The sequence below is a fragment of the Eretmochelys imbricata genome, chromosome 3 (assembly GCF_965152235.1).
Source record: "Eretmochelys imbricata isolate rEreImb1 chromosome 3, rEreImb1.hap1, whole genome shotgun sequence".
NCBI classification, from domain to species: Eukaryota; Metazoa; Chordata; order Testudines; family Cheloniidae; genus Eretmochelys; species Eretmochelys imbricata.
Genome location: NC_135574.1, coordinates 3118682 through 3144832, shown reverse-complemented (window position 1 = coordinate 3144832; position 26151 = coordinate 3118682). Strand labels below are relative to the sequence as shown.

The 26151-nt window shown below is 41.0% G+C and overlaps 1 protein-coding gene across 1 annotated transcript in view; it reads right to left on the bottom strand.

Annotated features, from left to right (window-relative positions):
- The window catches only part of RAB10 (RAB10, member RAS oncogene family), a 70693-nt gene that overhangs the window by 27198 nt on the left and 17344 nt on the right, over window positions 1-26151 (bottom strand). The window contains exon 2 of the mRNA XM_077812294.1: window positions 3352-3412. Coding sequence (XP_077668420.1) covers window positions 3352-3412 — 61 coding nt within the window. The remainder of the gene's footprint in view (window positions 1-3351; window positions 3413-26151) is intronic.

Genomic DNA, 26151 nt, shown 5'->3' with positions numbered 1-26151 from the left:
TTTTCCTTAAGTCAATATCCTTGCCAAGGTTCCTTCCCCACTCTGAACTCTAGTGTACAGATGTGGGGACCTACATGAAAACCTCCTAAGCTTACTTTTACCAGCTTAGGTTAAAACTTCCCCAAGGTATGAACTATTTTACCCTTTGCCCTTGGACTTCCACTGCCACCACCAAACTTTATCTGGGTTTATTGGGAAAACGTTGTTTGGAAATGTCTTTCCCCCCCAAAATCCTCCCAACCCTTGCACCCCACTTCCTGGGGAAGGTTTGGTAAAAATCCTCACCAATTTGCATAGGTGACCACAGACCCAAACCCTTGGATCTTAGAACAATGAAAAAAGCATTCAGTTCTTGAAAAGAAACATTTTAATAGAACAGTAAAAAGAATCACCTCTGTAAAATCAGGATGGTAAATACCTTACAGGGTAATTAGATTCAAAACACAGAATCCCTCTAGGCAAAACCTTAAGTTACAAAAAGACACACAGAGAGGAATATTCATTCTATTCAGCACAGCTTATTTTCTCAGCCATTTAAAGAAATCATAATCTAACGCATATCCAGCTAGATTATTTACTAAATTCTAAGACTCCATTCCTGTTCTGTCCCCAGCAAAAGCATCACACAGACAGACAGACCCTTTGTTTTTCTCCCTCCTCCCAGCTTTTGAAAGTATCTTGTCTCCTTCATTGGTCATTTTGGTCAGGTGCCAGCGAGGTTATCCTAGCTTCTTAACCCTTTACAGGTGAGAGGATTTTTCCTCTGGCCAGAAGGGATTTTAAAGGGGTTTACCCTTCCCTTTATATTTATGACAATCCTCAAGAACCTTATTTTTTGTTGCTCCACTCTAAGCTCCCTCCAGCCTATCTACAGTCAAGTGTCCAAAGATGAATGAAGTCTCATTAGCATAGAGGAACCACTCTTCATTACTCCCTGTAGATGCGTGAATGCACACAACCTAAAAAGTTTGGCTTTTATTGCATTACAATATTGAAAACTCATGGCTAGTCTGCAGGCCAACATTTCTGTGTCTCTTTCAGCATTACTGTTTCATAGTCTTCTCTCCCCTCAGTGAGTGTCTTGAATTTCCCCGTGATGTATTATCTGGCATTCTTCCAAGCTGCATTCCATTTTCTGTCCATAGTTTTTAATCTCATTAAGTCACCTTGATACTTCAGTTCACAACTCTTCCCCATTTTATTATCTGCAAACTTAAAGTCCTGTTTATACACTTTGCATTCATTAGATTCTGCTATAGTGATCAGCTTTAGAAATTGAAACTTTTTAGACACCTTCCCCTCCACAATATTCTTTATTGTTAGCTTGTTTTCCAACTCTTTCCAATCCAAGTGATAATGCCCTCACTGAAACCATTCATTTACATTTGCTTTTGACTAGAGATGCTCAAGTAATTCAACAGAGATTAGTGTTTCTTCATCCACTAGCTTTGTATTTCTATCAACTTTGCCTGGTATAATCTGTTCTTTATAACAACTGTTGCTGATTGCTAGTGACCCTGTTATCCTGTATATGTTCAGAGGTACTCCTAGAAAATAGACTTTTTTTAGACAAAATGCTGGAGAAGACATGGTGCGTACAAGGAGGTGGTAATGTTCAGGATACAAAGTACCTTAATTAGCAGGGTCATGTTTGCTGGGTTTACATATGGTGCAATAAATATTAAATGGACTGAATTTCTAGAAGTTCTTCCCAACATAGACACTTCCTTCTGTCTAGAACACAAGCAGCAGGCCAATACCTTGAACCTGAGAAGTGCTATGTGCCAACTTCAATCAAAATGATTATCTTTATAGCAACCCTATAAGGTAGATAACTGCTTTCACTTTGTCTCAGGAAATGCAAAGAAAAAGGACACTCTATACTTTGGTGCAAAGTCTGTTACAGCTTACACAGAAGTAGCAGACAGCAGCTGCGAAAAGGAAACAAGGTTCGCTCTAAAACAACGGTACACAGACAAAAATTCAGCAATGAATTAAAATGCCTCTGCTAAAGCAACAAGTGGAAGTGAAGTCTTAGGCTCCCTCCCTCTCCTCATCCATCTTACATGCATTAATCCTGCACGGTGCATCCGTTTTGACCCAGTGCGGAGTTGGTTAGGGCTGCGTCAGTTTCATATGTTTATGCTCTTGCTGAGAAAGTCCTTTGTTGTAGGAGCAATACAGGCATGGAGGGGAACATTAAACAAGAATATGAAAGTAAAAGGCCATTACCCTGCTCTGCAGAATTACCAAATTCTTCTTGAGCCTGTACTACAGAGCGGGGAAGTGGGCAGATTAAATTGGAAGTTAGACAACCAAAGAGTGCACCTGGCTGAGAAAAGGGAGTCCAAGCAAACTGACCAGAGAAGGCTGCCCCTAGATCCCACAAACTATCATCTTTCTCCCATCCTATTTTTTAGGAGAGCGACTAATATGAAAGAACCATCAGTTAGGGTCATAATAGTGGACAGGGGAAAGCTGCTTCCTAAGGAAGTGGGGTGGTTTTTTTAAAAAAAATATAGTTCACTTTACATGGGAGTTTGTATTAAAAAGTAAGCTCACCAGCCAATTAAGTATTTAGGCTTTCCATGTCTTATGGTAAGATATTGTGTAGGAGGCCAAACATAAAAATTATACAGACATCTTACAAATTCTTGGTGACGCAGACGTCTGCAGGTGTTACCAGAATTACTGATTTATAGTGTCCCGAGTCATGGCCTTACTTGAGCTACACAAATTTATAAGTTACAAAATACAAGCCAAGTCAGCATACTATAAACAGTTCATTGTTGAAGAATCAGTTTTAAACACTTCCCACAAAACCTTGGACTATCAGCAGTCCCAGTTTTCAAACATTCAGAGGAGAGTTGCCAATAACCTGTAAATGAAATGCAGCTACTGTCCCTATTGAAATGCATTATGCTTTTAACAAAATTAAGGTATAGTTTCCTTCAATATTTCAGAAAAGTAATACCAATTAGTACTGTGCAACTGTCCTAACCTGGGCAAAGTTTTAATCACTTCATCTTTCCGTTTCTAACTCTGCTGTCATATCCTTTAAGAAAATTCCAAAAACCTATTGATGAACCTCCATCACTGTATCAGAAATACACAACGCATTCATAACATTAAACTCAAGATCGGGAAAGTACCTAGATGGGAATCTCCACTAATTTTAATGTTCTCCTCCCGTTTTCTGAAAAAAGTTTAAGCAACAATGCATATGGATAGTCACATAAGGCAATTCATCTTAACAGGACTGGAAAGCATTACGTAGTTTAGCAGAGCTAAACTACCTTAGGAACCATATCGTAATTATGTTGGCACTACAAGTTCTAAAATGTCACTTACCATATCTGAAGCTTGATCTTCTTTCCTTGTAATTCAACTGTTTTGATCTTGAAGTCTATACCTACAAAACAATAAAGGAAAAAAGCTTTAGCAATACTTCTAAAAACAGTTCCACATTTGGACAGAGTTGTCAGAATTGCTCTAGGAAGAGGGAGCAGGTTTAACTAATGCGACAGGGAAGAGGAGAGGACAATGGAGACTTTTCTACACTTGAGATTCACCAGTACCGCTTGACTAGTAGCTGCACTGGTAGGAGCTTCTTAATATATACAAGCCCCCAGAGAATGGTCTAGCTATATCAATTTTAAAACGCTGCTTGAAGGTGGCATAACATTTTTTGAAGGTGATCAGCAAAGGATTTTAAAAGATTTGGCTTGTGCTTATGGTTTATGAAGGCAGACTGAGTTTTCATATTAGAAATATTCTGATTTTGCTGGAGAACTTCTGGGAGGTCTTGGGATGCTGGAGTTTTATAACACCTTAACTAAAATACCCAAGAAGTATTGCATTAAACAAAGGCTTCCTTTATTCAAAAGGCTAATAATTCAAGTCATGCAGGTGTTAAACAGCTTCTAAACTATAAAAGGAACTTTAGTCATTTGCACACTTTCACTCTTGTGAGATCACCATTTCACTAGTTCTGCAGGTTAATATCTAACCTAGTCAGAACCTGAGTTTCTAAAGTAAAACAGATCTGAAACTTTAAAACCAAGAGCTATTACATAAAATATCAAAGCTATAGAATAAAGACAAGCTTATTTTTCTTTGCTGGTCATATTCAAAGTAACCCACTTTTTTTTTTACAATTATAAGGCCTTCACATTTGTTACAAGGTTGGCCTAAAAAGCATCATCTTGTCTAGACTACTGCTTTCACTGTTTGTTTAACTTACAGAATTCTCCACTGTAGTCTCTGGGCACTGACTAGTATTAGAAATATGGATGATTTAACTTTTGAAACTGTTGATACAAGTTATTATGTAGCACTGGATATTTATGTCATTGCAAAAAACAAAAGTACATCACAAAGTCATTTTGTACACATTCCACCGCAGTTATTCATTTTATATGACAAGCATATACTTCTGACTTTCAGCTAGTCACAATCCAATACAAGTGATCTCCTCTGGAATGGCTTTGGAAACCTGACATTGATTTAATGGAGCCTTGGGTAAAACACTTCTGTTAGGAATAGCACAGGTCATCTTCAGCAGTAAAGTGGGAAGAGTTTTAGGGGGGCAGTTTTGTTTTTCTTAAAATAGCAACTAGAACTGAAAACTGATTCACAGAGATTAAGTTATGGCAAAGGCATTAGTATTTAGAATTACACTTGGTTGCCAAAACTGACATGTTTGGCAGAGAAACCTAGTCACACTGAAAACTCCAATCTTGCTTGGTGATTATGTTCATATTCCACCATTAGAGGAAAGCATTCAGACCAAGTCGATACTGGTCAAAGTTATTCAGCATAAACACTGAATTGGGAGTACTGAAAAAAATGCATAGTTTCAAGGTTGCCAAAAAAAAAACAACCCACCACACCACATCACACATTCCCCAGAAAGTTTCAGATATATCAGGTTCAGCCTGTCTGCATATGAAGGCAGACATTTAAGGGAGAAGAGCCAGAGACTTCAAAATGCAGTAGGGACTTTTCCACTGCTAGTGAATTTGATGTGGAAGGCTCTCAGACTTCCCGCGGCCTATTATTCTAGTATAACACATGACTGCTTAAGTTTAGGATTAGATTAGTTTAGGATTATACTTGTGGCTCTCCCTGAAACAAAAATAAGGAATGGGGGCAAAAAGTGAAATAAAAAATTAAAGAGGGAAACTAAGTGCATTCAAATCCATGATATCTGTTTGACATTTCATACCGTGTGGGAAAGCTCCAGGACAAGATGCACCGGAAGTCTGATCCAGTAGGCCAATTCCTCTGACACTGATATGGCAGTTGATTAAAAAAAAAACCCATACCCAAAAGACTATTTTGTTCAAAAGAAAATTTCTAAACTAAAATTGCAGCCCAGAAGAGTCATACAAGATTCAGGTCGTAACAATTGTTTTTTTCCCACATTTCAGTTTACATTTATGGAAATCTAAACTCATCTTGACAAGAAACCTGGCAGTTCAAGAAGCAGACGTATTTCACTGAAGTACATATTTAGTTGCTACAAATTATCTTTCACTCCCTATTGTTCTCAAAGATGGTATGCTGGAACAGATTTTATCTTTAAGCATCAATATTGGATGACAAGCAGAATCACTGTCAGTGTTGGCACAAGCTAGCATGGATCAATAGTATTTTTAGATCATCTCCTATGGATGGTAGGGCAGCCACATTCAGAATTTCTTCATGCACAAAGCGAGTTTTTGCTCCAACAGTCTCTCACTATGAAGTTACATTAATACCCATACATTCCATGCTACTGGTGTTCAGAAACTTGAGCTGTGACACTGACCTCTTATGCAGTACTTTTTGATATATTTATTCAAAACATTCTTCACGAGCCAAAAAAAAGCAAGAAACCAGAAGTTCCACCTGCAATTCTCAACAAGAGGATCTTAGCACTCCTTGTACCTGGCTTTCCGTGAATGTTCATGTTCTGTGTTGCCATTACAAGTTAATTCACACTACTAAAAATCATCAAAATGTCCCAAAAGATTAGCAGATATGCTGTGCATGTTACATGCACTCCATTATACACCACCTGCTGAGTTAAGCAACTAGCACAGGGGTGGGCCAACCTGTGGCTCTTCAGACATTAATATGCGTCTCCTTTCATAGGCACCGACTCCAGGGCGAGTCAGGCACCAACTTTCCAATGTGCTGGGGGTGCTCACTGCTCAACCCCTGGCTCCTCCACAGGCCTCCACCCCTTTTTGCCCCCTCCCCTGAGCCTGCAGTGCCCTTGCTCCTACCACTCCCACCACCCCTGGAGCCTCCTGCATACCATGAAATAGCTGATTGGGAAGTGCGGGGAGGGAAGGGGATGTGCTGATCAGCAGGGCTGCCGGTGGGTGGAAGGTGCTGTGAGCAAGGTGCTGTGAGCGGGGGGCAGGGGGGGAGGCAGCGGGGCGGGCTGCTGACGTATTACTGTGGCTCTTTGGCAATGTACATTGGTAAATTCTGGCTCCTTCTCAGGTTCAGGTTGGCCACCCCTGAACTAGAACGTTTGTTGTTGGTTCCTTACAAATTAGTACTGCCTATCAAAACCTTATCAAAAATAATCCGCTTTAGAATTTGATATCCCTGAAACATGTTCCAAAAGAATACAGCTTTGAGATTAACTTCACCTGGTTGCTCAAATTTTACCATGTTGGAGAAGTAGAAAAGTGATCAAGTACACTCTGATCTTGGGCATCAGCCATTTCAAAAGAACTGAAATGGCTTGTGTGTGTTTTTTTAAAAAGGATGAGAACAATCCACACTTTGGATACATAGTAACTTAAGACTGTTATTACAATATTCACTACATAGCCACTGAGATCACAGTAGGAATAGATTTTAGGTTTGTTTCTGGGTAGGAATGTAGAAATGAGTTATCCAGAGTGCTGTGTTACACATCAGCAGATAAAAGATATTACCCAGGCAAAAAGGGCCACCTATCTTGTTACACTGCTTTTGTGTCTAACAATTCAGTGTCACTGGTTTTCCAAACTGAAGACTAGTAGAATTTGACAAGAGATAAGGCTTCTAGACTGAGACATGTAGCCTCTTAGAAATAAATGGAATACTGCACACTGTACAGAATGTCTGCATTTTAAGTGTTCTGCTTTTTCACTGCAAAGATCAAAATTTGCAAGAGTCTGTAACTTATCATTTGTCCCAATATTTACTCTGTGTCCAGTAACTCATTTTAAAGTCTTGTCTACAGAAGCAGATCCTCTAGGAAAAGCCAAGTAGTCACAGACTCCCTGAGGAAGGCTAAACAATTCCGAAGTGGAGGAGAAGCAAACTAATTTTGGTAGTGGAGAAGTTCCCGTATTACTGACAACAGCACCATAACAAGAACTCAGATACTTATAAAACGGCACAGTATAAGACCCGGACAGTAGCAATCTGGCGAGAGCACACTCATGAGGCCCTTTCCTCTCCCCATTTTTGGATGTTTCAGTCCCTTCCTCAAACATTAGAAAGAAGCTTGAACCACTGGCAATCATGGGCTAACACTGCAACAGAAGTATTTTTCTACCACAAATTACAGCTTTGAAGATTAAGTTTATCAAGAAATGGACAGTGTGTGCATTTGTTTTGGCTTTGTTACAGTTTGAAAGTAGAAACAGCAGTCAGACTATGTGCAGCATAAAAACCTTAGAGTTAAAAAGCCTTTCTGAGGCAGATTTCAGCTACCCATATTTTTTTGGAAGGTCTTAGTATGTTTAAAGAATACAAGGCTAAAGTATATACACTTCTCAATGGACCTGTATATCCCATTTTTAACCCCCGCATATTTGCTGTAGACTCTTTACAGAGAGCATACTGGCGTATCTGAAGTGCAATGTACAGATTTCTTTTAAAAAAACCAAAACCCCACTAAAATCACATCTCCTCAAGTTTTAGCAATTTCAAACAATATGCTGGATAAGTAACTGAGGCAGACTCATGAAAAGTTGCCACAGGTTTTAGGTTCCAGATTTCTGCAGAGTCATAATCAGGGTGAAAATCAGTTTAAAAATGCAACACAGGGCAAGTTGCATGTAGACTGGGATAGATATGCTGAATTTAAGTCTGTTTCATAGCTATCCACACTAACTGAAGAAAAAACAAAATTAGTGTTTTAGTACTGACAGCTATGGACATACCAGAGAGGCAGTGGGATCTATTTAACTGATATTTAATTTAGGTTTAAGTTTTACTGTGTATCAGTTTAGCAGAAACAGCTAACTAGTGCTTCTAAAACTCCAAACTTCCTCCACGTCTTCATGCTAGAAGCCAAATGTCTCCTACCCATTTGCCGAAACTTCCAGCTTTTCCTTCCATCCAGCAATTTCTGATGCAGTTATGCACAGTCAATACAATCTATGTGGTGTATAAAATTGAAAGTGGAGACCATATCAAACAAATCAACCACCGTGTTTATAGTTAACTTCACAATTCAGACACTTCTAGAAAAATCTAGATGAAGTTGCCACTAAATTTCACTGTGCTGCACCAGGATGCCACAGATTAAAGGGAACCAACTCCACCATTTAGGTAGAACTACATGGGCCTCAGGATGCTGTCAAGGCCTATTTGAGATTTAATTCACCTGAATATATTGGCCTTCAACTGTAAAACTGAAGTCACAAACTGGCCTGTGGCTGGAGAACAGCATGCCAACAGTTTCCCCTTGAAGATTCCGCTACCTTTGGAAAAGGCTGCATCTGATGGAGGAATTCTGCTTCAGGAAGGTCTCACGGAACAGTTCACTACGCCCTGGTCTACACTAGGAGTTCAGGTCGAATTTAGGAGCATTAAATCGATTTAACCTTTCACCTGTCCACACGACAAAGCCCTTTTTGTCGACTTAAAGGGCTCTTAAAATCGATTTCCTTACTTCACCCCCGACAAGGGGATTAGCTCTGAAATCAGTCTTGCCGGGTCCAATTTGGGGTACTGTGGCTGCAATTAGACAGTATTGGCTTTGGGAGCTATCCCAGAGTGCTCCATTGTGACTGCTCTGGACAGCACTCTCAACTCAGATGCATGGGCCAAGTAGACAGGAAAAGGCCCGCAAACTTTTGAATTTCAATTTCCTGTTTGGCCAGCTACAGGTGAGTGCAGAACTCACCAGCAGAGGTGACCATGCAGAGCTCGTCAGCAGAGGGGACTATGATGGAGTCCCAGAATCGCAAAAGAGCTCCAGCATGGACCGAATAGGAGGTACGGGATCTGATTGCTGTTTGGGGAGAAGAATCCGTGCTATCAGAACTCCGGTCCAGTTTTCGAAATGCCAAAACCTTTGTCAGAATCTCCAAGGGCATGAAGGACAGAGGCCATAACAGGGACTCGAAGCAATGCCGCATGAAACTTAAGGAGCTGAGGCAAGCCTACCAGAAAACCAGAGAGGCAAACGGCCGCTCCGGGTCAGAGCCCCAAACATGCCGCTTCTATGATCAGCTGCATGCTATTTTAGGGGGTTCAACCACCACCACCCCAGCCGTGTTGTTTGACTCCTTCAATGGAGATGGAAGCAACATGGAAGCATGTTTTGGAGACTAGGAAGATAAGGAGGATGATGAGGTTGAAGATAGCTCACAGCAAGCAAGCGGAGAAACAGGTTTTCCCGACAGCCAGAACTGTTTCTTACCCTGGACCTGGAGCCAGTACCCCCTGAACCCACCCAAGGCTGCCTCCCGGACCGCCAGACGGAGAAAGGACCTCTGGTGAGCGTACCTTTTAAAATAGTATACATGGTTTAAAAGTAAGCATGTTTAATGATTAATTTGCCCTGGCATTCGCGGCTCTCCTGGATGTACTCCAAAAGCCTTTGCAAAAGGTTTCTGGGGAGGGCAGCCTTATTCCATCCACCATGGTAGGACACTTTACCATTCCAGGCCAGTAGCACGTACTCGGGAATCATTGCAGAACAAAGCATTGCAGTGTATGTTTGCTGGCGTTCAAACATCCATTCTTTATCTCTGTGTTATCCTCAGGAGAGTGATATCATTTATGGTCACCTGGTTGAAATAGGATGCTTTTCTTAAGGGGACATTCAGAGGTGCCCATTCCTGCTGGGCTGTTTGCCTGTGGCTGAACAGAAATGTTCCCTGCTGTTAGCCACGGGGAGAGGGGGAGGCAAAATGTGACCTTGGAACGAAAGCACATGTGCCATGCATGTAACGTTATCAGCAAGGTTTACCATGAAAGAGTGTACCCACTGTTCTATAAAATGCGTCTTTTTAAATACCACTGTCCCTTTTTCCCCTCCACCAGCTGCGTTTCAAGGATCACAGGATCTTCTCCTTCCCAGAGGCCAGTGAAGATTAAAAGGCGAAAAAAAAAACACTCACGATGCAATGTTCTGAGCTCATGCTGTCCTCCCACACTGACAGAGCACAGACGAACATGTGGAGGCAGACAATGTCAGAGTGCAGGAAAGCACAAGATGACCGGGAGGAGAGGTGGCGGGCTGAAGCTGAAAGGTGGCAGCAGCGTGATGAGACGAGGCAGGATCCAATGCTGAGGCTGCTGGAGGATCAAATTAATATGCTCCAGCATATGGTTGAACTGCAGGAAAGGCAGCTGGAGCACAGACTGCTGCTACAGCCTCTGTGTAACCAACCACCCTCCTCCCCAAGTTCCATAGCCTCCTCACCCAGATGCCTAAGAATGCGCAGGGGGGGGAGGGGGTGCCCTCCGGCCACCTAGCCACTCCACCCCAGAGGATTGCCCAAGCAACAGAAGGCTGGCATTCAATAAGTTTTAAACGTTTAAAGTGCTGTGTGGCCTTGTCCTTCCCTCCTCCATCACCCCTCCCAGGCTACTTTGGCAGTTATCTCCCTATTTGTGTGATAAATTAATACAGAATGCATGAATGTGAACCAACAATGACTTTATTGACTCTGCAAGCGGTGATCAAAGGGAGGAGGGGAGGGTGGTTAGCTTACAGGGAAGTAGAGTGAACCAAGGGGCGGGGGGTTTCATCAAGGAGAAACAAAGAGAACTTTCACACTAGCCTGGCCAGTCATGAAACTGGTTTTCAAAGCTACCCTGATGCGCACAGCGCCCTCCTGTGCTCTAACCGCCCTGGTGTCTGACTGCGCGTAACCAGCGGCCAGGCCATTTGCCTCAACCTCCCACCCGCCATAAACGTCTCCCCCTTACTCTCACAGATATTGTGGAGCGCACAGCAAGCAGTAACAGTGGGAATATTGGTTTCGCTGAGATCTAACAGTCAGTAAACTGCGCCAGCGCGCTTTTAAAAGTCCAAATGCACATTCTACCACCATTCTGCACTTGCTCAGCCTGTAGTTGAACAGCTCCTGACTACTGTCCAGGCTCCCTGTGTATGGCTTCATGAGCCATGGCATTAAGGGGTAGACTGGGTCCCCAAGGATAACTATAGGCATTTCAACATCCCCAACGGTTATTTTCTGGTCTGGGAATAAAGTCCCTTCCTGCAGCTTTTAAAACAGACCAGAGTTCCTGAAGATGCGAGCGTCATGTACCTTTCCCGGCCATCCCACGTTGATGTTGGTGAAACGTCCCTTGTGATCCACCAGTGCTTACAGCACTATTGAAAAGTACCCCTTGCGGTTTATGTACTCGCTGGCTTGGTGCTCCGGTGCCAAGATAGGGATATGGGTTCCATCTATGGCCCCACCACAGTTAGGGAATCCCATTGCAGCAAAGCCATCCACTATGACCTGCACATTTCCCACGGTCACTACCCTTGATATCAGCAGATCTTTGATTGTGTTGGCTACTTGCATCACAGCAGCCCCCACGGTAGATTTGGAATCATAGAATCATAGAATATCAGGGTTGGAAGGGACCTCAGGAGGTCATCTAGTCCAACCCCCTGCTCAAAAGCAGGACCCATACCCAATTAAATCATCCCAGCCAGCGCTTTGTCAAGCCTGACCTTAAAAACTTCTAAGGAAGGAGATTCCACCACCTCCCTAGGCAATGCTTTCCAGTGTTTCACCATCTTCCTAGTGAAAAAGTTTTTCCTAATATCCAACCTAAACCTCCCCCACTGCAACTTGAGACCATTACTCCTTGTCCTGTCCTCTTCCACCACTGAGAACAGTCTAGAACCATCCTCTCTGGAACTACCTCTCAGGTAGTTGAAAGCAGCTATCAAATCCCCCCTCATTCTTCTCTTCTGCAGACTAAACAATCCTAGTTCACTCAGCCTCTCCTCATTTGCCCACTCCAAATTGATTTCTGACTGACCGGTAGCTGTCTGGCCTTGCAAGTTTCCACAGGGCTATTGCCACTCACTTCTCAACTGTGAGGGCTGCTCTCATCTTGGTATTCATGCGCTTCAGGGCAGGGGAAAGCAAGTCAAAGTTCCATGAAAGTGCCCTTACGCATGCGAAAGTTTCGCAGCCACTGGGAATCGTCCCAGACCTGCAACACTATCTGGTCCCACCAGTCTGTGCTTGTTTCCCGAGCCCAGAATTGGCATTCCACCGCATGAACCTGCCCCATTAGCACCATGATGCCCGCATTGCCAGGGCCCGTGCTTTGAGAGAAGTCTGTGTCCATGTCCTCATCACTCTTGTCACCGCGCTGACGTCGCCTACTTGCCCGGTTTCGCTTTGCCAGGTTCTGGAGTTGCATATACTGCTGGATAATGCACGTGGTGTTTTATGGGCTCCTAATTGCCAAAGTAATCTGAGCGAGCTCCATGGTTGCCATGGTATGGTGTCCACACAGAAAAAAGGTGCGGAACGATTGTCTGCCATTGCACTGAGGGAGGGCGGGCCTGACAACATGTACCCAGAACCACCCACAACAATGTTTTTTGTCCCATCAGGCATTGGGATCTCAACCCAGAATTCCAATGGGCGGCAGAGACTGCGGGAACTATGAGAAAGTTACCCACAGTGCAACACTCCGAAAGTCTACGCTAGTCTTGGTACTGTGGAAGCACTCCGCTGAGTTAACGTACTTAGAGCATTTTGCGTGGGGACACAAACAATCGACTATATAGAAACGATTTCTAAAAAAACTACTTCTATAAATTCGACTTTATTTCATAGTCGAGACATACCCTCAGAAAGCACTCCACTGCTAGTCATCAAGTTGTTACGTACTTGGGAATGCCTTTTTCAAGAATATCTTGTGCTGAACTTTGTGTGGAATATTTTAAACATTTACTGTTAACTAAAAAACCCAATCTAAAAATGATAGTCCAGGATTCTGAACTGCAGCTTCATCAAGGACATTAACTTCGCTTTATTTCACCTTTGAAGAAGAGCAAATGACTAAGAAACAGAATTACAACCTAAATCCGTTTGCGCTAAGAATGGCACAAGTCAGAAAAATCAATGGTTTTCTGACAGAGCTGCTAGACAGAACTCTGGGCAATATGTTTGTTATTTAAATTCAACAAGTATCTGCAGGTATAGTACTGAAAGCAACTAAACCAGAACAGGACAACTTCATATATTGTTTGAATTTAGTTACATTTTTTTAAATTTATCGTATCAGTGTTTACCCACACTTTAAGCACACATCATACAAGACAAAGCATTAAGGTTAAAAAGTTTAACAATTTGAAAATGAAGTGACAATATTTAGGCAGAGCATGCTATCTTAATTCTGTCCTATAGTCTGACTGATCACATGTAGTCCATCACATGCTGTTCTCCCACAGAACACGCAATTCATTCATTCCAGATTGGATAACCAATATTTGTCACCCTCACTGTAACGTGTGGCCCCGTAACTCCTTCACCACCCAACCTGTGATCTTTTCTGCAAGATCTAAAACTGACTGCACAAGAGGCAGAATTAAGCTGCCCATGGAAACTTAATTTAGCTATTTTCTTAAGTTAAGTGGTTCGCTTTGAAACCTTCATTATTTTCATGTAGTTTTTTGGATGGAACTCTACACTGACAATTGACTTCTGGAAATGTATGGACTGAACAGCATCTAAACCACTGAAAGCCTGATACAAGACCAGAACCCAAAAACAGAGTAAGCAGCTAGTCTTTGAGATACATTATCTGCTCTTTACTAAAGCTATATTGTATTTGTGCCTTAGTTCAAAAAGGGATCGGAAACCCGTTGACAAGAAGCATCAAAGCATAAGTTCTACTACAGATATCCCAGACAGTGGGTGTCGCCCCAAAAGCAGGAGGCAAGAATCCTGCATGTTATGTGGAATTCCTCTATTCCCATATGCTGGAAAGGTCCATGAGAACCTAAAGTGAAAATCAGCTCAGCAACTCAACCCCTTTCAAGCTGAACAAGATGCAGTCAGTCCCAGAATGAAAGAGAGGAGAAGTGCTAGTCTCACCCATCTCTTAGGGCTAGAAGCTACTGGATGATGTCAGACAACTGTACTCTACAGGCTGGGGAGTGCTGGGTGAATAATTAGGAGTGAGCCAAAAATCTTCAGCCACACATCAAATCTCCTGGGAAAGTGACTGAGAACACTCAGCTACCTCCATCTTGGGAAAGATAATTCCCATTAAAAAAAAAGTAGCTTATAACAGAGTCTCTCCCCAATTCCCTCCCCCAAATGAAAGGATGTTATATTTATGATCTAAAAATGAGAATCCTCAAATCTGGTTATACTCTTGACATCCACAGGAAATCCTGTTGGCATAAGAGTATACAGTGTTCTTAGAGTGTGGATAAAAATCAATGTTTTTTTTTTAAATTAAACAAATTGGATTTTTGATAAAATGCTTTGAGGAAAAAACCTATCGAAACATCGTTTTAATTAAGATACATTATAGCTCAAAGATCATCATGGAATAGGGATTATACATTCTATAGTATGAGACAATCTATTCGTGTAATGTTTAAGAAAAGTTTTGTAAAAGAGTTCCAATAGTTCATGGATTAGGGAACCAATCTTATTGGGTTCCATGGGCTTCTGTATAGCTTTAGGTTAATATTCCTATCTACCAAATGGGACTCAGTGCTTAGTCCAGAAGATACCAGAGATGCTTAATTTTGCAGTTCTCAAACTGTAGATTTGTGTCTCCAGAGATAACAGCAAAAAAAATTTTAAATTAACAGACCTCAACCCTATTGTCCTTTTGCAAATTTGTGTACAGAGTCAATCCCTTACCTCTCTCTAAAAGTGCAAAGTTTCAAAAAGTTCAATGACTAGAAGATTGTTGGGGGTGGGGGGACAGAATAGATCTGGACAAGAAGTCTTAAGATAAATGTGAGAAGGGAGGGACAGGCAGTAGAATCAAGTGTGAAACTGTTGGAGCGGCATATTTCAGAAGTCTTGAGGTCTCTCTCAGTGTAGCCTTCATTGATTTGAGATTGACCATACCATTCTCTCACTAGACGGGAAAACCTATAATGGCAGCAGGCCATAAAAGAGACCCAGTTTGGGAACATTTTAATGAGTTCCTCCACCTGCTGGTTACACAGGTATGCACAGTTTGCATTTTGCACACAACAAAGAAATGCAAGGCCTGATTGCCCAAATGAAACAACATCATGAGAAGCGTTCCTTCTCAGAAGGAAACTGCGTTGAAGATGATGAAAGGAACATATCTGAAAATGCAGGATCTTCAGGCTGGTAAACTTTTTTATTTCAAACTTCTTTCTTAAGGACTGCCTGTCTTCCTTTTGGACTATTCTTGAATTCTCATGTTTGAGCAAATAATATAGTTGTTACTCTATGGTATTATCATTTTAGATGCAGCGTGATAAAAAAATAAATAGCTGAAACAGGCAGATCTTCCTTTTACAATTTCACCTTTAAATTAGTACTGAGTGTCAGTGAATGCAATGAGTAATACTAAATGAGCAGTATGGGAATAATTAAATATCTGCATAGACTTATTTTGTTTAGGAGAATGGATCTTCAACATACAGGATTCAGAAGACTATACGCCTTCAAGGTCACCATCATTTTCTATAGTTTCAGAGTTATCTGCCCATGACAGTGTTTCAGTCACATCATGTATGTCACATAGCCACAGTGTATCACCTACAGCAAAAATACCTCCATCAAGAAACAACCATTGATACGTTTGTGAGAAGAACCAGCAGAGGTAATTGATGAAAAAATTGCCCAGTTTGTTTATGCAACAAACTCTCCTTTCCGTATGACTGAGAACCCACACTTCATTAACATGGTTCAGTCATTAACACCAGGATACAGTCCACCCAACAGAACAAATATCGCAGACAAATTGCTGGAGAAAGTGTATGAAAGAGAAATTGAGCAGTGTGCAAAAGGTCTAGAGGATAAAATTATTAACTTGAGTCTTGATGAATGGAACAATGTCCACAATGATCCTGTTGTATGTGCTTGTGTGACAACAGAAGAATGGAAATGTCTTCCTTACAGAAACAATTGATACATCAGGAAATGCACACACAGCAGAATACTTAGAAGTAGCAGCAGTAAAAGCTGTAACTGAAAAAAATTCAAATGTCTAGTACGCAGCCTGGTCACAGACAATGCTGCAAATGTATCCAAGATGAGAAGAAATTTAGAAAATAGAGTGAAGAGAGTCCCAAGCTAACAACATACGGCTGCAGTGCTCATTTGATGCACCTCCTAGCCAAAGACTTCAGTGTTCCAGAAATAAAGGCTAATGTTGTTGAAATTACAAAATACTTCCATAACAACCACTTTGTAGCAGCTACTCTGAAAAAAGTGGGCGGAACCAAGCTAACTCTCCCACAAGACATGCAATGGAACTCAGTAGTGGACTGTTTTGAGCACTATATCAAGACCTGGCCTAATCTGATGAGTTTGTGAACAAAATCGTGAAACAGATGGCATTGTCAGAGCCAAAGTTCTCAACATTGGGCTTAAGAGAAATGTCGGACACATGCTGAGGACCCTGAAGTCTATTTCTGTTGCCTTGAACACAATGCAAGGAAATAGCTGTTTTATTGCTGATGCTGCTGAAATTTGGAAGGAACTGAGTGAGATCTTAAAAAGAGAAATATGCCATGACAGAGTTAAATTACAAGCATTTAACACACACACACACAAATGGGACAAGCACTAGCTCCAGCTCATTTTCTTGCAAATATTCTCAATACCTGGTACCAGGGTCAAACCTTAACTGCTGAAGAAGAGGAGCTGGCTATGACATGGACATCCAGCAATCATCCCTCCATAACACCAACTATAATAAACTTCAGAGCAAAGGGTGAACTATTCAAGAAATATGTTTGCGGATGATGTTTTAGAAGAAAGTCACTTAAGCACTTGGATTCAGAGACTGCTGAAGTGATTATCTTACTTTTAACAGCAGTAGCTTCTTCTGCCGGGGTAGAAAGAATATTTTCTTCATTTGGACTAATTCATTCTAATTTGAGAAATCATTTGGGACCTGAAAAAAGCAGGAAAGCTTGTTTTTCTTTTCCAGATTATGAACAAACAGGAAAAAGAAGGTGAAGACGACTGAGTTAGCTGCAGAAGCCAAAATTTTAAGTTTCTCATGTTGACCTGGCTGACAGTCTATTTAAATTTTGTTTTTTTTTTTTAATAACTTAAAATAGTTAAATGAAATGTAACAATTTTAACAAAAACAAACCTGATTTTAAAAAAACTTGAATGTTTAACTAAATTCAAATGCTTGTTTTGTTAAAATATTCTATGTTTGCTGTTGAAGAAAAAAATCCATAATACAGAAGGTGGTGGTTTTTAAGGCCCAGCTTGACAAAGCCTTGGCTGGGATGATTTAGCTGGTGTTGGTCCTGCTTTGAGCAGGGGACTGGACTAGATGACCTCCTGAGGTCATTCTAGGATAATATAGTATGGCAAGAAAATCTCCCAAATATTAAATGATTAACCTGTCGAATTGGAGATATTTATGAAGTCACTGGGAGGTGAACTATCTGCTTCAATTACCTTTCGTAACTGAAATAACCAATCATTCATTTTCTGATATAGCTGTAAAACTAATCTGAAGAGTTTGCAAAATAAATCACTTAAAAATGTATAGTGTACACCTTCTAAAAATGAAACCTACATCTGAGTTGTGAAGAATATGTATTAAGGTTACAACCCACCAACAAGAATTCACTTTTATGTAGAAATCCATGATTAAATAGAGTCTTCCTGACTAGGGATTTAAATCAAATTGATTTAATTTGACACATTTCAGAAATACTGGAATAATTTTGCTTGCTTTCCACTATTTGTATCATTTGCAGTAGTGTAGCAATTTGAGTCATGTATTTATTCCATAGGGCCTGTAAGTGTTCCTCCACAGAGATACTGATTTAAATCAAATCCACCCTGGTGTCTTATTCCAGCAAATGCAGGTAGAGATTTCATAGACTACAAGTTCTTTGAGGCACGAACCTAGCCATCTTACTTGTCTGTAAAGCATCATGTTATGCTGTTGGTACTGTACAATTAATCCTAAAAAGCTCTGTGATTATCAATCAGCTACTTTTGGAGTAGAACATCTTCTGGAACAACATTCTATGGTAAGGCTTGTCTACATGGGTGGAAAAGCCTGAAGTAGCTGGTGTGCACTCGTTACTCTGCATCATCTCCCAATGTGGACACACACTTACTATGCACTAAGAGTACCTTGTGTGCATTAGTGTTATGTGCTTTGGAAGTGTACTAAGCTTAACTGCCTGAGGGCACTCTTAGGACACTGTAAGACTGTCCACACAGGGAGTTAGTACAGAGTAGTTAGTGCATTTTAAATTCACTCATCTACATGGGGAAAAAAAATCACTGTGCAGAAACCTTAGCAAATAGGCTTGGACTGGGAGACCTAGGGTTTTGGTTATTCTCAACTCTCCACCTGACTAGCTCTTATCTCGGGCATATCCTTAAGCCTCTGAGCTTCAGTTTCATTTGTGGGAATGGCTAGTTGGTTGACATTTCCTCACATTCTAAGGCAAGGCTTCCCAAATGTTTTCATGGCATAGATAACCTGCTGGAGAAGTCTTATGTATTACCTCACTTCCAAACCACCTACACATCACAGGACACACAGAAATGCCACACCATGATCAAAATGTCTCAGTAATCTGGAGTCTTTAGTGGGCTACTAATTTTAGTCAATGAAAATGGGCAGGAAAGTCTTTAGTGTTTTCTGAATATCTAGGAATCCATCAAGGAAAATAATTTGAGAAAAACCTCCATAGGGTGTAAGCTTCCTGAAAACAGAGCTGCCTGTAACTCTTATGGGAAATGCTCCTTGCTTATCAGGGATTGCCAGTATACGGGGGGAATTACCTTTTGTCCCCACAGGAAGTTCAGATTGAGTTATTGCAGACTCATTTGCATGCTTCAGATCATTCTGATATCGTCTAGGATTGAATCCTAGATTTGAAAGACTTGCCAAGAAAGCCATTTCCTACACATTTCAGAAATACGGGAATGATTTTGCTTACTTTCCACTATTTATATCATTTGCAGTAATGTAGCAATTTGAATCATGTATTTATTCCACGGAGCCTGTAAGTGTTCCTCCCCAGAGATACTGTGCAGATATTCTAAACAGAGCTGTCAGCGGCCCCTACAGATTAAGGACTTGTCTACTTGGACACTTTACAGTGCCTCAACTTACGCCATCCTCCCCCCCGAGCGGTGTGTTTTTTCACACCCCGAGCGAGAAAGTTTCAGCGCTGTGAAGTGCCAGTGTAGACAGTGCACCAGCGCTGGGAGGTATTCCCCTCATGGAGGTGGAGGTGCTGCGACTACATAATCCACGTTACAGTGCTGTTGCCAGTGAAGATGTGCCCTAAGAATGCCTAATACTTCTCAATAAAAGCTCATTTGCAGTTGCTTATAAAATAAAAAAATAAAAAAACTTTGCCAGACTTTAACCATTTTGAGACACCCTGGAAGCGAGGGACACAGTTAAACTTTGTTTGCTTTTTAAAAAACAGGTGGCAGCTGAGTTTAAGCAACTTGCTTAACATTGACACAGGAACTGGGTGGCAGAGACAAAAATCCCATTCTCCAGGAAAGCACCTTTATATGCCCCCCATTACTGTAGTATTGAGCACATCACACATCTGACATTGCAAAAACATAGCAGAAATCAATTGGTAATTTGCCATTAAAAAGATTTGAACTTCACAAGTTGAAATTGATAGTATAAAATTTTGCAGTGTAGCACGAAGTGAGTAGTTGAAAAAAATACTTCACTCTGGTTACACCCCACCTCCATGCTTAAATTATTAAAACAAAACTTTTAATAAGAAACTTGATGCAATGTCTTCTCACGCATGTATACCACAAGTGTAACAGCACAAAATGGAATTTGGCTCTCATGACACTAATTAAAATGAGAATTTTCCCCTCACACATGACTTTTCCAAAGTTCTGTTGCACACCTGTTGGGAATCATAGAATTCTTTAGGACTAGAAGGGACCTTGAAAGGTCTCTTGCACTCAAGGCAGGACAAAAGTATTTTCTAGACCAGTGGTCCTGAAACTGTGGGTCATGCCCCCATGGAGGCGGGGGGGGGATGGATGAATGTTGGGGGGGCGCACAGCAGGGGGCAGAGGAATGTTCAGAGGGCATGGTGGGAGCACCACCCGCCCAGCTCTGCCTCAGCCTCAGCCCTGCCCCCAGTCAAGGCCCTGGCTCCTGGTCCCAGACAGATTACATTACGGGTACAGGGAGATGCAACAAAAAGAAGTTGGGGAATCATTGTTCTAGACCAGAGCAGGTTAGACAATGGAGATTCCACAACCTCCCTGAGCAATTTATTCTAGTGCTTAACTACCCTGACAGTTAGGAAGTTTTTCCTAATGTCCAACCTAAACCATCCTTGCAGCAATTTAAGCCCATTGCTTCCTGTCCTATTCTCAGAGGTTACAAGGAAACAGTTTTTCCTTGTAACAACCTTTTATGTACTTGAAAACTGTTCTGCTCTTTCTCCAGACTAAACAAATCCAATTTTTTTCCCCCCTCCCAATCTTCCCTCATAGGTCATGTTTTCTAGACCTTTAATCATTTTTGTTGCTCTGCTCCGAACTTTCTCCAGTTTGTCCATATCTTTCCTGAAATGTGGCACACAGAAATGGACACAATACTATAGCTGAAGCCTAATCAGTGTGGAGTAGAGCGGACGAATTACTTCTCAGGTCTTGCTTACAACACTCCTTCTAATACATCCCAGAATGATGTTTGATTGTTTGCAACAGTATATTACACTGTTGACTCATTTAGCTTGTGGTCCACTATGACCCCCAGATCTCTTTCTGCAGTATTCCTTTCTAGGCAGTCATTTCCCATTTTGTATGTGTACACCTGATTGTTCCTAAGGGGCATACTTTGCATTTGTCCTTATTTTCTTCAGACCATTTCTCCAGTCTGTCCAGATAATTTTGAATTTTAATTCTATCGTCCAAAGCACTTGCAAACCCTCACAATTTGCTATTATCTGCAAGCTTTATAAAAGTGTACTCTATGCCAGCTACTACACTTTATTAAAAAACCAAAACAAAGTAATTTAGCACTTCTGCCATTTTCACATTTTCTGTTAGTTACCCTTTCCCTCATTGACTAACCAGCCTGCCATGTCCTTGGTTCTCCTCTTGCTCTGAATATAATGTTTTCTTGTTACCCTTTATGTCTCTATCTTGTGTAATCTCATTTTGTGCCTTGGTCTTTCTAATTTTGTCCCTACATACTTGTACTATTTGTTTATATTCATCCTTTGTAATATGACCTTTTCCCACTCTGTAGGACTCTTTTACATTTCAGATCATTGAAGATCTCTTGGTTAAGCCAGGGTGCTCTCTTGCCAGGCTTCCTATCTATCTTAGAGGGGGATAGTTTGCTCTTGTGCCCTTAAAAATGTCTCATTGAAAAACTGCTAGCTCTCTTGAACTGTTTTTCCCCTTTGACTTGCTTCCCATGGAATCTTACCTACCAATTCCCTGAGTTTGCTAAAATCTGCCTTGTTGAAATCCATTTTTTATTGTGTTATTTTCCCTCCTACCATTCCTTAGAATCATGAACTTTTTCATGATCAGTTTCACCCAAGCTACCTTCAGCTTTCAAAATCTCAACCTGTTCTTCTCTATTTGTCAAACACCCTCTCCCCTAGTAGCTTTCGCCACCTTCTGAAATAAAAAACAATGGTCTCCAGTACATTCCAAGAACTTACTGGATAATTGTGCCCTGCTGTGTTATTTTCCCAACAGATGTCTGTGTGGTTGAAGACCCCCCATCACCGCCCTAGAAAACAGCCTAGTGTTCACACCAGCTAATGGAGTTACTTTAGATAACGGTCATAGGCTCAAACACTGCTCACTACTCACAGGGATCACTACACTGCTGAAATGGATCATTTCTGAGGAAATCTGAAGTTATTTTAATACATGACCAATCTGGCTTTATTTCTGAGGGTACATGATTAAACAAGTATCAGGGGGGTAGCCGTGTTAGTCTGTATCCACAAAAACAACAAGGAGTCTAATCACGTGGCACCTTAAAGACTAACAGATGTGATGTTTTACCCACAAAAGCTTATACACAAATAAATCTGTTAGTCTTTAAGGTGCCACATGATTATACAGTCATTTTAAAATAAACTGTTTCAAGCTTGTGAAACAAAATAGTAAATAAAGTTAGAGGTTTGCTTCTTATGTGAAGTGTGGAATGCTTTCCACAAGGGGAACTAAACCTGCCCTTCATGGCTTTAAACCCATTTCATTAGATGAATGCCCTATAAAGACACTTTATGACTTGCTGAGAAAGCACTATAAAAGGACATTTACCTTTGGAAGATATTGCTAAGTGAGCTGCCAGCAAAAGCACAAGCAGACAGCTGAAAGTATTCAGTTTCTTCTAGTTAAGATGAGTCATGAACAAGAGCTACTCTGGCTAAGTTTTAAAAGTATTCCTTGATATACTGATGCAGTGTTTAAATTTGAAAAGGTAAATCCTCAAAGACCTTAACAGTGAACATTTCCCACCATGCATTTCCAAACAAAGACAAGTTTTAAACAATCTGTTTTAATTGCATCACAGCCATAACTGGCTTGCTGCAAAGTAATTTTCAAAAGTAACATTAACTGTCATTGCAGACACCAATTAATAGCATGCAACACTTGGAAGTACAGACCATTACAAGCAAGTGTTCCATGCAATAATGGTAGTTTCACGTGGATGGAAGCCATCTGAATAGTTATTTCTCCTCTGCATTGGAGAAATATTTCATCTAACCTAGTGTTTTAATGTTTATGGTACAAGAATGCTCTAGTTTATTCCAAATTCTATTCAGTTTTCATCCCAGATACCGTACTACCTGATACTATTTCGAGTAGCAGCCGTGTTAGTCTGTATTCGCAAAAAGAAAAAGGAGTACTTGTGGCACCTTAGAGACTAATTTATTGAGCATAAGCTTTCGTGAGCATTCAGTGGAAAATACAGTGGGGAGATTTATATACATAGAGAACATGAAACAATGGGTGTTACCATACACACTGCAACGAGAGTGATCACTTAAGGTGGAGCTATTACCAGAGGGGGGAAGAGGGATAATCAAGGTGTGATTATAAGATAGTGATAATCAAGGTGGGCCATTTTCAGCAGTTGACAAGAATGTTTGAGGAACAGCAGGGGGGTGCGGGGTGGAACAAACATGGGGAAAGTTTTACTTTATGTAATGACCCATCCACTCCCAGTCTTTATTCAAGCCTAAGTTAATTTTATTCAGTTTGCAAATTAATTCCACTCCACTGTTCCTCAGACGTTCTTGTCAACTGCTGGAAATGGCCCACCTTGATCATCACTACAAAAAGTTCCCCCCCCAGGCCCCGCCGGTAATAGCTCACCTTAAGTGATCACTCTCCTTACAGTGTATATGGTAAGAGCCATTGTCTCATATTCTCTATGTATATAAATCTCCCCAGTGTATTTTCCACTGAATGCATCCGATGAAGTGAGCGGTAGCTCACAAAAGCTTATGCTCAAATAATTTGGTTAGTCTCTAAGGTGCCAAAAGTACTCCTTTTCTTTTTGCAAATACAGACTAACGCGGCTGCTACTCTGAAACCTGTCATTAAGGTCAAGAGTATTCACTAACTTGGGGTGACCAATTTGAGATGCCAAAGGACTTGACATTTCAAAATACTTATACAGCACTTTTGTATGTTCGGAGCACAGCTCCCATTGACTTCAGTTGACACTAGAAATGGTCAACAATTCTGCAAATCAGACCCCAGAGTCCCAAGTCAGGCTCTAGAAAGCAAGGAACACAGTTCATAACCAACTTGAGAAGTTTGATTTAAGTCAGTGGCTCTCAACCTTTCCAGACGACTGTACCACCTTTTCAGGAGTCCGATTGGTCTTGCATACCTTTCCAACTTCCATGACAAATGAAGCAGGGTCCTATGGAAAGTTTCACTACACAACCCTGATTCATCCCCAGATCAGGTCCATCCTGTGCACTGAATGAGGCTGGGATCCTGGTGGGTGGGGAATAGTATGATCATGTAATTAAGACTACCATAACATATACACAAGGGGCCAAATTAAGGTTGCAAGGGCAACTCAAGTTTTGACATTTCCTAACTACTGAATGGACCCATCAGGATGTCTTTTGAATAGGACCATACATTTTGAACCAGGCCCTATGTTACCTCGCTATCACCCCCCATACATGCCTGCTGTTTTACCCCTCAATTCTGTGACAGGGAAGCCAGCTTCACCACCTCTTGGAGCAGCACTGCTCAGTCAGCAAATGTTAGGTGGAACAGGTCTAAAACGGGATAAAAAGGTTTGAGAACCATTGTTAGAGGGATGGGAATAGAGAGATGTTTGCTATATTGAAGTCCCACAGGCTATCTGCCCCATTTGGCCAAAATTCCTAGAATCTCCTGAATCTTTTCCCGGTAGAAAGAAAAAGAGTACTTGTGGCACCTTAGAGACTAACCAATTTATTTGAGCATGAGCTTTCGTGAGCTATATGCATACAAGCTCATGCTCAAATAAATTGGTTAGTCTCTAAGGTGCCACAAGTACTCCTTTTCTTTTTGCGAATACAGACTAACACGGCTGTTACTCTGAAATCTGTTCCCAGTAGAAGACTGTTTAAAAACTAAGTTACATGAAAACTACAGTTAAAACGCTACTTAGTAAGCGGACTTAACAGGCAGTTATCTGAAGTTTCCTGCTGACACCACCTACCCAACCCAATCAGCTTTATAAAAGAAGTGCATAGTTTCAACAGTGAAGAAACTAATTCATTCAGGAAAATCAAATCCTAGCCATTTTGGTATTCAAGAGATTAAACCATACATTAAAGCTCCCAAAAACAAGACAGAAGACAAAGGAATAAAGCAAGTATTTTCTGTCATAACTGCTTTCAATAGTGTTTTATTTATAGTGGAGAAAGACAAAAAATCTCCATTGTCCAGTAAGGTGGGAAAACTAAGAAGAGCTCCTGACAAGAAAGAGCCTGTTGAAATTGCTAAAACAGCATGTAATTTTTCCCTAAATGAGCTCATTAATTCCTTGACTGCTGTTTCTTCTGTCCCCCTCCCCAAATGGATTTCCATTTTCTCAAATTGACATTTCTACTTCCCTACATTGGAAATAAGTGCAGGGCAGTAAATCTCTTATCAATGTATGTTTTGAAGATGGTTTCATGGGAGGCAGCCACGTCACAACAGAGGGCTCCTGACAAGGAGAGGACAGATTGGAACCATTCCTAAAAATGACTGTAGGGAAGAGTCTGGAATTCAATAAATAGAACAGACTCATTTAGTTCAGGCCTCTTATTGCCTTTACCAGTTTTACTGGATCACTTGTAACTAAATGTAACTAAATGTTCATATGCTTACAACACCGATTTTACCAAAATTAGAGAACATTAGTTTTCATAAAAAGAAAACGAGTACTTGTGGCACCTTAGAGACTAACCAATTTATTTGAGCATAAGCTTTCGTGAGCTACAGCTCACTTCATCGGATTCAACACGTAGCTCACGAAAGCTTATGCTCAAATAAATTGGTTAGTCTCTACGGTGCCACAAGTACGCCTTTTCTTTTTGCGAATACAGACTAACACGGCTGTTACTCTGAAACCTGTCATTTGTTTTCATGTGCCTCTCAAGGCACCTAATATACAAGTTGAACTGGTTAACCAAAGAGTGAATATGGCACACAATATGAAAGTAACTTAACAGAATTAATGCTTTTGGCAGAGCACAGAAAA